The 14,497-nt window shown below is 39.3% G+C and overlaps 1 protein-coding gene across 21 annotated transcripts in view; it reads left to right on the top strand.

Moving 5' to 3' along the window:
* The window catches only part of LOC131514100 (protocadherin gamma-C4), a 177,151-nt gene that overhangs the window by 132,597 nt on the left and 30,057 nt on the right, over positions 1-14,497 (top strand). Inside the window, exon 1 of one of the 21 annotated variants that reach the window (XM_058733724.1) lies at positions 10,393-13,009. The exons of 19 other annotated variants lie outside the window; for them this stretch is intronic. In XM_058733724.1, the coding sequence (XP_058589707.1) occupies positions 10,580-13,009 (2,430 nt within the window). In that variant the 5' untranslated portion in view covers positions 10,393-10,579. Of the gene's footprint in view, positions 1-10,392; positions 13,010-14,497 lie in introns of those variants that run through there. One more of the 21 variants, XM_058733899.1, reaches the window with a different exon arrangement.

Genomic DNA, 14,497 nt, shown 5'->3' with positions numbered 1-14,497 from the left:
GTGGCTCAGTCAGTTAAGCATCTGACTCTTGATTTTGGTTCAGATTGTGATCCCAGGGTTGTGGGATTGAGCCCTATGTCAGGCTGCATGAGCATGAATCCTGCCAGGGATATTCTCTCTCTCTCTGTCTCTCTCTGCTTCTTTCATAAATAAATAAATAGAGAAATGAAAAATAAGTTGTTGCATTTACATGCATACAGTTCATAATATTGCCTTATATTCCTTTTACATGCATACAGTTGTTCATAATATTCCCTTATATTCCTTTTAATGTCTGTGGGGTCTGTAGTGATACTCTGTTTCACTGTAGATATAGGATTGTCCATATTGTTAGAGTTAGTCAGTTTATTGATTTACTAATTTTATTAGTTTTCCAAGCACTAGCTTTTAGTGACACTGATTTTTTTCTATTTTTTCTTTTTAGTTTTACTGATTTATATATATCTTTTTAAATAATTAAATTGAGGTATAATTTATGTATAATGAACTTAACCCATTTTCAGGTAGAGTTAGACAAGTTTTAATAAATTTATTCAGTTGTGCAACCATCCCCACTATCCAGTTTTAAAACATTTTCTTCATCCCAAAGATTTCCTTGGTGTCTGTTTACAGTCAGTTTCCATCCACAGCCCCAGGCAACCATTGGTCAATTTTCAGTCTCTATAGTTTTTTTCTTTTGTAGAAATTTCACATAAATATAGACAATATGTAGTTTTTATGTTGGCTTCTTTCACTTGGCACAGTGTTGCTGACATTCATCCATGTAGCATGTATCAGCCCTTAATTGCTTTTGCCGTTGAATAGTATTTTGTTGTATGGCTACACCATATTTTGTTTATATAGGTGTCCATTGATAGACATTTGAGTTTCTTCCAGTTTTTGACTATTATGAAAAACGATGAACATTTGCTGCAAGTATTTGTATGAATATATCTTTTAATTTCTCCTAGGTGTATATCTAGGAGTTCAATTTCATTGATATATGGCCTTGTATTTATTAAAATTTCTTTGCTTCTGCTTGCTTTTGCAAAGCAAAAATTTTGCAAAAATTTTTTATTTTGCTCCTTTTTTCTAGTTTCTTGAGGTAGGAGCATAGTTTATTGATTTGAAAACTTTTATCTTTAGTGCTATACATTTCCCTGTCAGAACTGCTTTAGTTGTATCCCACAAATTTTGATAAGCGTATTTTCATTTTTGTTCAGTTCAGTATATTGTTAAATTTCCTTCATGACTTGTTGACCCATGGATTACTTAGAACTGTGTTGTTTTATTTCCAAGTGTTTGGAGATTTTCCTGCTTTCTGTTACTGATTTTCAGTTTAATTCCAGTTTAATTCCATACATATTCTCACGGGATCTCAAAAGGACATAAGGTAGGATCACAGTTTCTTGGAATTCTTTGTAAGTCTGGCTTGGTTTTGTGGACATAGTTTTCTGGGTTCAGGCTCAGCATCTTTACCTTCATTTTGGCTGCTAGGTGTCCTAGATTCCCCGAGCCTTTCCTACAAGTTTGGGTTACCCCTGCCTTCTAAATAATCAATTTTTTAAAGTTTATTTATTTATTTTGAGAGAGAGAAAACATGTGGAAAGGGCAGAGAGAGAGGCAGAGAGAGAGAATCCCAAGCAGACTTTGCAGTGTCAACACAGAGCCCAGTGTGGGGCTTGAGGTCATGACCTGAGCCAAAATCAAGAGTTGGACGTTTAACTGACTGAGCCACCCGGGAGCCCCTATAATCAATTATTTTTTAAAGAAACGAGAAAGTGAGAAGAAAAGTTTTTCATATGTAATGTACATTTTTATCTTTGTGTCACTTATTTTTTTTACATAGTCCAAATTTCCATCAGGTGTCAGTTTCCTTCCGACTGAAGAACTTTTTTTAATGTTTCTTGTAACTTTCAGAATAAATCTTCTGGTTACATATTTTCTTGTTGTTTGTCTGAAAAAGATCTTTCTTTCACCTTCATTTTTGAAAGATACTTTTGCTGGATATAGAATTCTAGACTGACAGTTTTCTTTGTTTTAGTTTCTAATAAGAAGTCTACAGTCATTTTTGTTGCTTTGTTCTTACTGTTTTTTTTCTCCCACTGGCTGCTTCTAAATTTTTCTTTTTATTTATGATTTTCAGAAATTTGATAATGATGACCTTAGTGTATTTTTCTTGGTGTTTTATCCTTCTTGGGACTCATTGAGCTTCTTGAGTCTGTCAATGTATAGTTTTCTTTAAATTTAGAAAGTTTTGGGCTGTATTCAAATATTATTACACACACATACACAATTATGAAACTTCAGTTTTACTTGTGTTAGACCAATTGACATTTTCCCACAGGTTGCTGAAGCTGTGTTTCTATTTTTTCAGTATTTTCAGTTTGTTTTGCCATGTTTCCAAGTTCATTGATCTTCTTTATGTCTAGGCTGCTGTTAATCCCATCTAGTAAAGTTTTCATTTCATATACAGTATTTTTCACTTCCAGAAATTTCATTTCATTTTTTCATTTCTCTCCATTTTTCTCAGTAGCTTCATGTTTTCCTTTAAATCCTTGAGAGCATTTACAGTAGCTTTTTAAATTCATTGTCTGCTAATTTAATTACTTTTGTCATTTCTAGTGATGATTTTCTTCCTGGTTTTAAGTCACAATTTGCTGATTGTTTGCATACCTAGTAATGTTTTTATTGGATGGCAGACTTTGTAAATGTTACATTGTTGAGTGTTTGTGTTTTGTTGTTGTTCTTTAAAAAGTATTGAAATGTGGTGTGCCTGGGTGACTCAGTTGGTTAAGCATCCAACTCTTGGTTTTAGCTCAAATCATGATCTTATGGTTCATGCGATCAAGCCCTGAGTTGGAATCCACGATGACAGCATGGAGCCTGCTTGGGATACTCCGTCTTCCTCTTTCTCTATCCCTCACCTGCTTGTGCACTTATGCGCACTCTCTTCTCTCTCAAAATAAATAAAGAAACAAACTTAAAAAAATAAAATGCTACTTGAAAACAGTATTGAAATTTGTTTTTTGGAAGGCAGTTAAGTTATTTGCAGATTTGGTTGATCTTTCCAAGGCTTGTTTTAAAATTTTGTTAGAAAAGATTTATAGAAACCTTTGCATTGGGCTAATTAGCCCTACTACTAAGTCACGATCTTTTTTGGAGGGTTGTCAAGATTTTTATATTCTGGATGAATGGAATCCAAATATTTCCCATCCCTATGTGAGCTCCAGAAAAATTTCAGCTAATAGGTCCCTTGTTCTTTGCTCAGCTTCAGGATAATTGTCATTCTGTACACGCTCAGATTATAGTTCATCCAAAGACTCACCGGATCCTTATCCAGACTTCTGGAGTTCTTTACATAGCTCCGTTCTCTGTTCCACAATTTTTAGCTTCCTCAGTCTTCCTAAATGCTAATTTTTATTCCTCAACTCAGCAAGATAACTATATTATTCTTGGATTTCCCCTTTTTTGCCCCATGGTCTGAAAATTGCCTCCAGGAAAAACATGAGAGATCCTAGGACTCAACTTATTTGTTTCCTTTCTCTTAGTCTTCCACTCCTTTTAAGCCAATGTCTGAAAGCATTTTTCCACATATTTTCATCAGTGTTTAAGTTGTTTATAATGATATGGCTAGTTTCACATGATCAGAAACAAAAATTTTCACTTTGGTTTTTGTACTAACATGGTATATCCTGTAAATCATTCTATATGAATGTATAGAGGTCATTTTTTATAGTTTTCTAAAACTCCATTATATGTGTACATATCATAGTATGTTCAACCAATCTCTAGTATGCAATTTAGGTAGTTTCTAATATTTTTGCATTTACAAATTATTTAAAAATAATTCTGTAATGAATAATCTGGTGCATATGTATTTTAAGAATTTTTGAAGTGTATATTCAGGGTAAATTCCTAAAAGTGTGATTACTGGGGCATAGGGTAAATGCATATGTAGGTTTGTTAGATATAACTGTTTTCCTCCATATAGGTTGTACTCTTTTGCTTTCCTACCAGTAGATGAGAATGCTTATTTTCCCACAACCTCTACAACAGAATATGTCATCAAGATTTTTAATTTTTGCCAATCTGATCATTTAAAAAATCTCAGAGTAGTTTTGATTAGAGTTTCTTTCATTCTGATTGAATTTAAGGATCTTTTCACATTTTTACAAAAGTTTTATTTATTTTTGAGAGAGGGAGAGGGAGTGGGTTTTGAGAGGGAGGGGCAGAGAGAGAGGGAGACAGAGAATCCCAAGCAGACTTCACACTGTCAGCACAGAGCCTGACGCAGGGCTCAAACTCATGAACTGTGAGATCATGACCTGACTTGAAACCAAGAGTTGGATGCCCAACCCACTGAGCCACCCACATGCCCCTTTTTACATGTTTAAGAGCCTGTTTATCTCTTTTAAAAATTGTTCGTGTCATGTTCATTTTTCTGTATGATTTTTTAGTGTCTTGTCCTAAAATTTTAAAGTTATTTATATATTTAGAGATATTAGTCTTTTGCCCAAGATATGTTACAAATATTTTTTTCCCAGTATGTAATTTGCCTTTCAGTTTTGTCTAGGGTATTTTTTGCATTGCAGTCTTTTTTCCTTTTTATTTTTATGTAATGAAAGTAATTAGTCTCTTCTTATATTGCATTTAGGTTTTGAGTCATAGTTAGAAACCCTTGCCCCACACTGAGGTTATAGAAAATTCATCCATTTTCTTCTAATACTTGTATGATTTTTTGGTTTTTACATTTAGATTCCTGATCTGTATGGGTTTTATTCTTGTGTGTGCTGAGTAATGGATCTAATTTTTATTTTTATTTTTTCAAACGGCTGTCCAGTTGTCTCAGTACTGTTTATTAAACACCTTCATCTTTGGGGCGCCTGGGTGGCTTAGTCCATTGGGCATCTGACTTCAGCTCGTGTCATGATCTCACCGTTCGTGAGTTTGAGCCTCTCATTGGGCTCTGTGCTGACAGCTCGGAGACTGGAACCTGCTTTGGATTCTGTGTCTCCTACTCTGTCTGTCCCTTCCCTGCTCACGTTCTCTCTCTCTTTCAAAAATAAGTGTTGTAAAAAAAGCCTTCATCTTTGTCTCAGTATTTTGAGATAGTATCTTTATTGTATACTAAACTTCTGTATTGATAGAAGGCTTAAAGATCAGAAAGCCACACTTCTTTCGCACTCAAAGTTAATATATTTTGAAGCAAATTACTTCATTTAGAAAAAAAACAGCTCAATCACACAAGGCTACCCATTTGGTGAGAACTGATAATAATTTAGGTAAAAATGTAATAGTGTGCTGGGGAAAAATTGAACAGATTCTCTCTAAGGAGAATTTAGGCGTTTTGGAAGATTTTCAAGTGGGCTATTGATAATTTTTGCGGGTAGTTTCCTGGCACATTTGAGCTTATGATCTATTAAACAATAAGAGTACTAATGCGATCAAGACTAGAAGAGAATAGCACTCAAATGGGAAAAGAGGTAAATCTTTTTTTCTTAAACTTTTGATCTCAAAAATCACTGATTATCATTGTAGTTTTAAAATACTTTGGCAAGATAATTTCTTCTTGTCTGAGGGGAGATAGAATGGAGGTTTTATAAAACTTAAGATTTATAGATCTTTTTCAAATCAAAGTATGCAGAATATTTTTTCACATAAACTTGAGGTAAATATTAAGGCTAAACTCTTCAGCTTATTCACCAAATCCTTGAATCACCCACCTGTCTAAATTATGATACATGTTTGATTAACCTATCGGTTATCTGTTTTTATACCAGTTCTCTTCACATGCTCCCTTAATTTGACTTTTGACCTTTGACCTCAGAATGTTCTTCAAATAGTCAAATTACATTAAATTGAAAGATTACTAGATGATATTTAGAATTTTAAGGGGGTAATACATTTTTTAGCAGTTTCATGAGCAAGATTTTCTGATATTACTGATCGTCTGAGAATGAATAATATTAGGTAGTTACCCAGTATTTAAAAATGATATTAGGACATATTTATGGAGACCTTCCTCTGTGCCAGGCAAGGGCAGCTTCATGAGTGTGTAATCTGTGCGATCACATGGGTCCCCTTTTTAGGAGGGCCCTGCATTTGGGCTAATTCTCTACTCTTACCATCTTGCCATTCTTAAGTTTTAAATAAGGAAGCTCCCATTTTCATTTTTCATTGGCCTTAAAAATTAAGTAGCCAATCATAATGATATTTAAAAGGTATTTACTCAGGTAGTGGCAGTAGAAAGGGAAAGTAATTTAATAGATTCAGAATACATTTTAGAGGTAGTAAACATTGGCATGTACTGGTAATTAATGTGGGAATGTAGAAAAAGATGTTAAGAATGACTTGGGAATTTTTTTTTTAAAGATCTTATTTTCAAGTAATCTCTGCACCCAACATGGGCTGAAGCTCACACCTCTGAGATCAAGAATTGCATGCTCTACACACCCAGGTGCCCTGACTTGGGAATTTTTGAGTCAGTGGTTGCCTGAGGCTGGGAGTAGGAGCAAGAATTGATTGCAGACAGGATTAGGGCACTTGGGGGTGATGGGAATATACTAAAACTGGATTGTGATGTTGGTTGCATAACTATAAATTACTGAAAATCATTGTCTAGATGATCTAGATGTCTAGATGAACGCTATGGTAAATATAAAGCTGTTAAAATGTTAACAGATTGAGATGCCTGTGGTTATGTCAAGGAGTGCTGTTATTATTCCCATTTTACAGATAAACAAACTGAAAGAGAAGAAAAATAAGAGCTTCATGGTTATATAGTTACTAAGTGTAATATCCAGTATTGGAACTCAAGTCTTTTTGACACTAAGGCTTCACTCTTGACAACTATAACATAATCACTTTCTATTTTAAAATTATTTTTGTTGTATCTCACTGATCAGAGGCTCTCTTGAAATTATAAGACAGAAAGGAAAGAGGAAAGAGACTGGAAAATTGTGTTGACCCTTTAACACTGGTGCTTTCATTTCCCCCTTAATATAAGTGGCACAGCAAGGCATCCTGTTTTTTTTTTTTTTTTTTTCCTTGCGTGAGTTGTATTACCACACCTTATTTGGCTCTTTAGCAAGTTATTCAAGTCATTAGGTTACCAAATAGTTTCATTAGACCCATTGGTAGCTTGAAAGAGTGACTGTATCTTCCAAAAATGCTTACTTCTAGGGAAAGTGGATGCATATAATTGACCATATATAATCCTTGGTGCATTTCATGATTAGTAGGCCATTGGCATGAAGATTGCTATATATATTTTTTAATGTTTATTTTTGAGACAGAGAGAGACAGAGCATGAATGGGGGAGGGTCAGAGAGAGAGGGAGACACAGAATCTGAAGCAGGCTCCAGGCTCTGAGCTGTCAGCACAGAGCCCGACACGGGGCTTGAACTCACGGACCATGAGATCATGACCTGAGCTGGAGTCGGACGCTTAACCGACTGAGCCACCCAGGTGCCCCGAGGATTGCTATATTAATAAGCATTAAATGTGGAGAGATTTGGTCAAAAGGTACAAACTTTCACTTAAAGATGAATATGTTCTAGGACTCTAGTATACAGAAAGGTGACTCTAGTTAACAGTACTGTAGTATATTCTTGAAATTTGCTGACAGAGGATATCTTAATCATTCTCACCACATATGTGGACACACACATGCACAACGGTAACAAACTGGGGTAATGGATATGTTAACTATATTGTGCTAATTATTTCACAATATAGTAAATTATCATGTTTACACCTTAAACTTATACAATTATATTCATCAATTATACTTTAATAAAGCGGGGGGGGGAGGGGGAAGCATTTAAGTGCCTACTGTGCTAGGTGCCAGGGATATAAATGATCATCAAAACAGGCATAGTCTCTGACCTCCTACAGCTTCTTCTGTAGTGGAAGAAGCAGACATTATACTTAAACAAAACATAATTCTAAAATATTAAATTGTGCTAGACTCAACAAAGGAAATATAAGGTGCTCTTAGAGCACATAACAAAGAATCCTGGTTTTAACTGGGGTCTAATGGAAGACCTCTATCGTGAAATAACATTTAAAGTGAGTCCTGAAAGAGTTGTAGAAACTAGCGAAGCAAAGGGAGGGAAGGGTAAGTAGCTTTCCTACGAGAGGAATAGTCTTTCTAAAAGCCTTGGGGCACAAAAAAGCTTGGCTGATGACTATATTATATAATGGAGTATTTAGAGAAGGAGAAGGCATGAGAATTTGGATACTGTGCAAAGGATTTGGAATTTTATTTCAAGAGTAGTGAGATGCTACTGAGGAGTTTTCAGCTGGATAATTGTATCATCTAATTAAAATTGTAAGAAGATCTTTTGGCCACTGTGGAGCATGGATCCAAGAGGATTCTGCTGGCTTCTGAAGAAATCTTAAGAATTAATTATGGGCCTTATTATAAATGGGAAAACCATTTCAACTTTTAAAAACCAGTTTTCAAAAGCCATGTTGTAATTAAGTGATTGTGAATGAGAAAAATGATTGGTAAATCAGTCTATCTCTGAAGAAACTGCAAATCAGTGTTTCTCAAACCCTAAGGCACATTCAAATCACTCAGGTATTTTGTTAAATTATAATTTAGTCAAGGTAGAGAATTTCTGCGTTTCTGCATTTCTAACAAGCTCCTAGGTGATGCCTATGCCATTGGTTCTTGGCTTATACTTGAGTAGCAAGTGACTAGGCCATATTCTGTCTTCTAAATATATTCTATGGAATATATTCTGTCTTTGAATGCCTGTCAACCTTATTAGTGGTCTGGTCTGTTGTCAAACTATTTAAAACTAAGGGTTTTTTAAAAAATTTTTTTTAATGTTTATTTATTTCTGAGAGAGAGACAGAGCATGAACGGGGGAGGGTCAGAGAGAGGGAGACACAGAATCCGAAACAGGCTCCAGGCTCTGAGCTGTCAGCACAGAGCCCGACGCGGGGCTCGAACTCACGGACCGTGAGACCATGACCTGAGCTGAAGTTGGATGCTTATTGGATGCTTAACCGACCAAGCCACCCAGGCGCCCCTAAAACTAAGGGTTTTAAGAGAGAAAGTTTTGAGGACATGGAGAATCAGGTCAAATATGGTTTTTATCTCTTCAGTAAATACCCTCTATACTGTATACTTCTTATCTACCTATCTAATATGTCTGCCTATCCCTTTCAGGGTTCAGTTACACTTCAGAAAGGTCTATATGCACTCAAAGTGATGTCCAAGACAAGTATACAGAAACAGTATGAGGCTCTAAAACTTGGCATCTCGTATTTAATGGGGTAATTTGGATCAGTAATTTGGGCTTACTCTATGCCAGACATTTTACCTGCCATATTCATTTAATAGGATGGGAACTCAGAAACACTTTTAGGGTAGTTTCTTGCCCAAGGATGTGTTAGCTCTGACTTATTTCATACCTGACTCTCTTATTCATTATCCTAGTAAGTGCTATTTGGTTTGTTTCATGAGTTTTAATCCTAAATGTAGAAAACTCTTCAAGGCTCTTTATTTTTTGGGTTAAAGGCTGTGTATTTCTCTAAAGAGTTTATGGAGCGTTGCTGCTATATCTTAGTCATTTTATAAAGGTCCCAGGTGATAAACAGGCCTAGATTTTTTTCTTTTTGAGGGGGGAATGGGTATTATCCTTCTTTAGCAATGCAACTTCTCTTTGTGGCATATTAATACAAGATCTTGGGAAGTGGATTGACCATGTAAAGGGAAGCATTTGAAATTATGCTTTATGATTGAGATTATGTTTGTTAGGAAAGATGGGGTAGGGAGTTGTCACATTGCTCCCTGGTTCTTAAGAAATGAGAACTAAACAACATCCAGTTTTAAAAGAAATCTAAATTTTGAATTACATAAAACTGTTAAACCAGATAGTGGTTCCTATTGATTTTCTTTACTGAGAAACAGAGAATTGTACAGTCTCATTTGGTAAGAGAGAGTGCTGAAATTATTAACATTTCCACAGAAATGATAAATGCTCCCTTACATATAGAGTCCAACTGGATAGGCTCTACGCGGCCCTCCAACAAACCATATTTGTGTTTTTCCAGACGGTGTTGTGTCATTCTGGGTTTGTTTGACCCTCTCTTCTTGCGATTACAGACAGCGGTTTTAAAAAATGTGTAATAGGCCTTGGTTTGGTTTGAAAACCTACAAAACAGCCATCTTCATGGCTCTGCAGTTGGCTTTTCAGGCCAGGGTAGGTTGCCGATGTACAGATAACTGCCAAGGCGCTTTGGCCCTAAACTCAGGAAAGAAGCAAAAGGAAAGTGAAGTTCCTGGCGGTAGCGTTTGTCCCGCTCAGAGAGCCCGGCGCTAGCGCATTCTTCGTGCAGTTATTGGCTGGGACTCTGCGTGCCGCTGTCGGCCAATGAAGACGCTGGAGATCTGGCCCTGGCCCGTCCCCTCTCGGTGCCCCGGGATGAGGCAGAGACTGAACAGCCGGTGAGCAAATCAACGGCATCGAGAAAGCCATGTCCGACTCCGTGCCTAGCGCTCAAGCGCTAACCCGCTGAAAGTTTCTCAGCGAAAAAGCCGGAAAGATCTGGACTCCGCTAAGAGGAACTGCCTTTGAGTGAGATGGTCCCAGAGGCCTGGAGGAGAGGACTGGTAAGCATCGGGAGAGTAGTGGGAGTTTTGTTTCTGCTTGGTGCCTTGCACAAGGCTTCTGCCGTCGTTCGCTATGAGATTCTGGAGGAAAGAGAGAAAGGTTTTGTGGTGGGCAACGTGGTCACGGACCTTGGTTTGGATCTCAGCAGCCTGTCAGCACGCAGGCTACGGGTGTTGTCTGGAGCTAGCCGAAGATTCTTTGAGGTGAATCGGGAGACTGGAGAGATGTTTGTGAACGACCGCCTGGATCGGGAGGAGCTTTGTGGGACAGTGCCCTCCTGCACTGTAACTCTGGAGCTGGTGGTGGAGACCCCACTAGAGCTGTTAAGGGCGGAAGTGGTGATCCAGGATATCAATGACAACAATCCCACATTCCCTACCCGGGAAATGAAATTGGAGATTAGCGAGGCCGTGGCGCCAGGCACGCGCTTTCCGCTGGAGAGCGCGCATGATCCCGATGTAGGAAGCAACTCTTTACAAACCTATGAGCTGAGCCTAAATGAGTACTTTGCGCTTCGCGTTCAGACGCGAGAGGACGGCACCAAGTACGCGGAGTTGGTGCTGGAGCGCGCCCTTGATTGGGAGCGAGAGCCAAGTCTCCAGATGGTGCTGACGGCTTTGGATGGAGGAACCCCGGTTCGCTCCGCCACCCTTCCCATTCGCATCACCGTGCTGGACGCGAATGACAATGCACCCGCCTTCAATCAGTCTTTGTACCGTGCGCAAGTCCTGGAGGATGCGCCGCCGGGTACTGTCGTGGTGCGAGTTCATGCAACTGATCTGGATGAAGGCCCCAATGGTGAAATCATTTACTCTTTTGGCAGCCACAACCGCGCCGGTGTGCGAGACCTATTCTCCTTAGACCTTGTAAGTGGGGTGCTGACAATCAGAGGTCGCCTCGACTTTGAAGACACAAAACTCCACGAGATTTACATACAGGCCAAAGACAAAGGTGCCAATCCCGAAGGAGCACATTGCAAAGTTTTGGTAGAGGTTGTGGACGTGAATGACAATGCCCCAGAGATTACAGTCACCTCTGTGTACAGCCCAGTTCCTGAGGATGCCCCTCTTGGAACTGTCATTGCTTTGCTCAGTGTGATTGATCTGGATGCTGGGGAGAATGGATTGGTGTCTTGCGAGGTTCCACCAGGTCTCCCCTTTAGCCTTACTTCTTCCCTCAAGAATTACTTTACTTTGAAAACCAGCGCAGCCCTGGATCGTGAGACTGTCCCAGAATACAACCTCAGCATCACTGCTCGAGATGCTGGAACTCCTTCCCTCTCAGCCCTTACAATCGTGCAGGTACGAGTGTCTGACATCAATGACAACCCTCCACAGTCTTCCCAGTCCTCCTATGATGTTTATGTTGAGGAAAATAACATCCCCGGGGTTCCAATACTAAATCTAAGTGTCTGGGACCCTGATGCCCCGCAGAATGCTCGCCTTTCCTTCTTTCTCTTGGAACAAGAAGCTGAAACTGGGCTAGTGGGCCACTATTTCACGATAAATCGTGACACTGGCATCGTGTCATCTGTAGTGCCCCTGGACTATGAAGATCGGCGAGAATTTGAAATAACAGTTCATGTCAGCGATGGGGGCACCCCAATCCTGACCGCCAACATTAGCGTGAACATATTTGTCACTGATCGCAATGACAATGCCCCCCAGGTCTTATACCCCCGGCCTGGCCGGAGCTCAATGGAGATGGTGCCCAGAGGTACCGCTGCTGGCTATGTGGTCACTCGGGTGGTAGGCTGGGACCCGGATGCCGGGCACAATGCCTGGCTCTCCTACAGCCTCTTGGGAGCTTCCAACCAGAGCCTTTTTGCTGTGGGGCTTCACACGGGTCAAGTCAGCACTTCCCGCCCAGTTCAGGACACAGATGTGCCCAGGCAGACTCTTATGGTCTTGATCAAAGACAATGGGGAGCCATCACTGTCCACCACGGCAACCCTGACTGTGTCAGTAACCGAGGAATCTCCTGAAGCCCGGGCTGAATTCCCCTCTGGCTCTGCCCCTCGGGAGCAGAATAAAAATCTCACCTTTTATCTACTCCTCTCTCTAATCCTGGTTTCTGTGGGGTTTGCAGTCACAGTATTGGGAGTGATCATATTCAAAGTTTACAAGTGGAAACAGTCGAGGGATCTGTACAGAGCACCAGTGAGCTCCCTGTACCGAACACCAGGGTCCTCTCTGCATGCAGACGCTGTGCGGGGAGGTCTGATGCCACCGCACCTTTACCATCAGGTGTACCTCACCACCGATTCACGCCGCAGCGACCCACTGTTGAAGAAACCTGGTGCTGCCAGCCCACTGGCCAGCCGCCAGAACACACTGCGGAGCTGTGATCCAGTGTTCTATAGGCAAGTGTTGGGTGCAGAGAGCTCCCCTCCAGGACAGGTAAGGGTTAGCATCCCAGAATGATATTAATGCTTTTTGATGCCTGGACCATGTTCAGAAAGGGATGGAGCTATTGTTTTAGTGATGAAGATGTTTTCCTAATGATGCATCTACTTTTTCACCTTGCCCTGTGTAGATCAAACATCATGCATTTGTGAAGGGGATGGCGTGGCTAGAGTGTGGTTTGTGGTCCCACATGGTGTAGAATTAACTGACTCCTGTGTGGCCCCAATTCACACCTTCAGCACTCACTTGCCGTCACAACTAACCAATCTTGCTAAGAGGCCATTAAATTATAACCCAAGATCTCAGCCCTCAGAGCTTAGTTTGGTGTCATTTGCAATGACAGCAAGCTGAGCTGCTAGATACCTCTAACAAGTGGCAGATGCTAGGAATATAACAACCATCTCATTTGTCTGTCTTTGTTTTGATTGCAACATCTGCATTAAAACTAATGGTCCGCTGATAATTTTCCTTTGCCTATGCATGCAGATCCTGTACCTCATTCTCAGGTGATTTTCAATTAAATAAAATTCAGGGTGCCTGGGTGGCTTATTCGGTTAAGCTCCAGCTTTGGCTCAGGTTATGATCTTGAGGTTTGTGGATTGAAGCCCCACATCAGGCTCTGTGCTGACAGCTCAGAGCCTGGAGCCTGCTTTGGATTCTGTGTCCCTCTCTCTTTGCCCCTCCCCCATTCACACTCTGTCTCTCTCTCAAAAATGAATAAACATTTAAAAAATAAGTAAATAAAATTCTAGGCATCCTTTAACTTTTATTTCAAGTACACTGCTGGAAATAACGTGTACATTACCTACAAAATATTTTTATGTTATAATGGTAATGCATGTGTAATATAAAAAACTTGGGAAATAGAAAAAAGTACTAAAAAAATTAAAGCTAACAATAATCCCCAAATCTAAAGACATAATCACCATTAATTATAAAAGTAAAAGTAATCATTTATTTTGAAAGTAAATCCAGACAGTCCAAAAGAACATATAGTACAAATTGAAAGTTCTTTTGTACCCTAGCCTTATTCCCCATCCTTCCAGCATTATTTTTTTAAGTATATACACAGTATAAAATGTAGGTAAATTTGTATCTTGAGAAAGGTAAAGCTTTCATTTATTCAGGCTGGTGTGCAGGTAACTGTAAAGCCTGTGTCTTTAGTGAAACCTATACACACTTCCGGTTGTGGGAGAGTCACTGTTATTTTATTACTAATAAGTGTATTATTGTTATTAACCCTTGGATTTGGCAGTTAGACAAATAGGGCTTCACCACTTATCAGCTATGAGTTCTTGGCTAAGGTAATCTCAGAACCTGGTATAAGTGTTTAAAAAAATCTCATCTATTACTATTATTATTTTTATTCTTTACCCATCCAAAATCTTAAGCACACCTTGAAATAAGAAAATCTGGAGACGGCCAGAAATGACAAAGTAGAGGCATAAATGGGAAGACTAAGAAAAGATGAAAGCCAGAGAG

The sequence above is a fragment of the Neofelis nebulosa genome, chromosome 1 (genome assembly GCF_028018385.1).
Source record: "Neofelis nebulosa isolate mNeoNeb1 chromosome 1, mNeoNeb1.pri, whole genome shotgun sequence".
NCBI lineage: Eukaryota > Metazoa > Chordata > Mammalia > Carnivora > Felidae > Neofelis > Neofelis nebulosa.
This window is presented reverse-complemented; position numbering and strand designations above follow the sequence as displayed.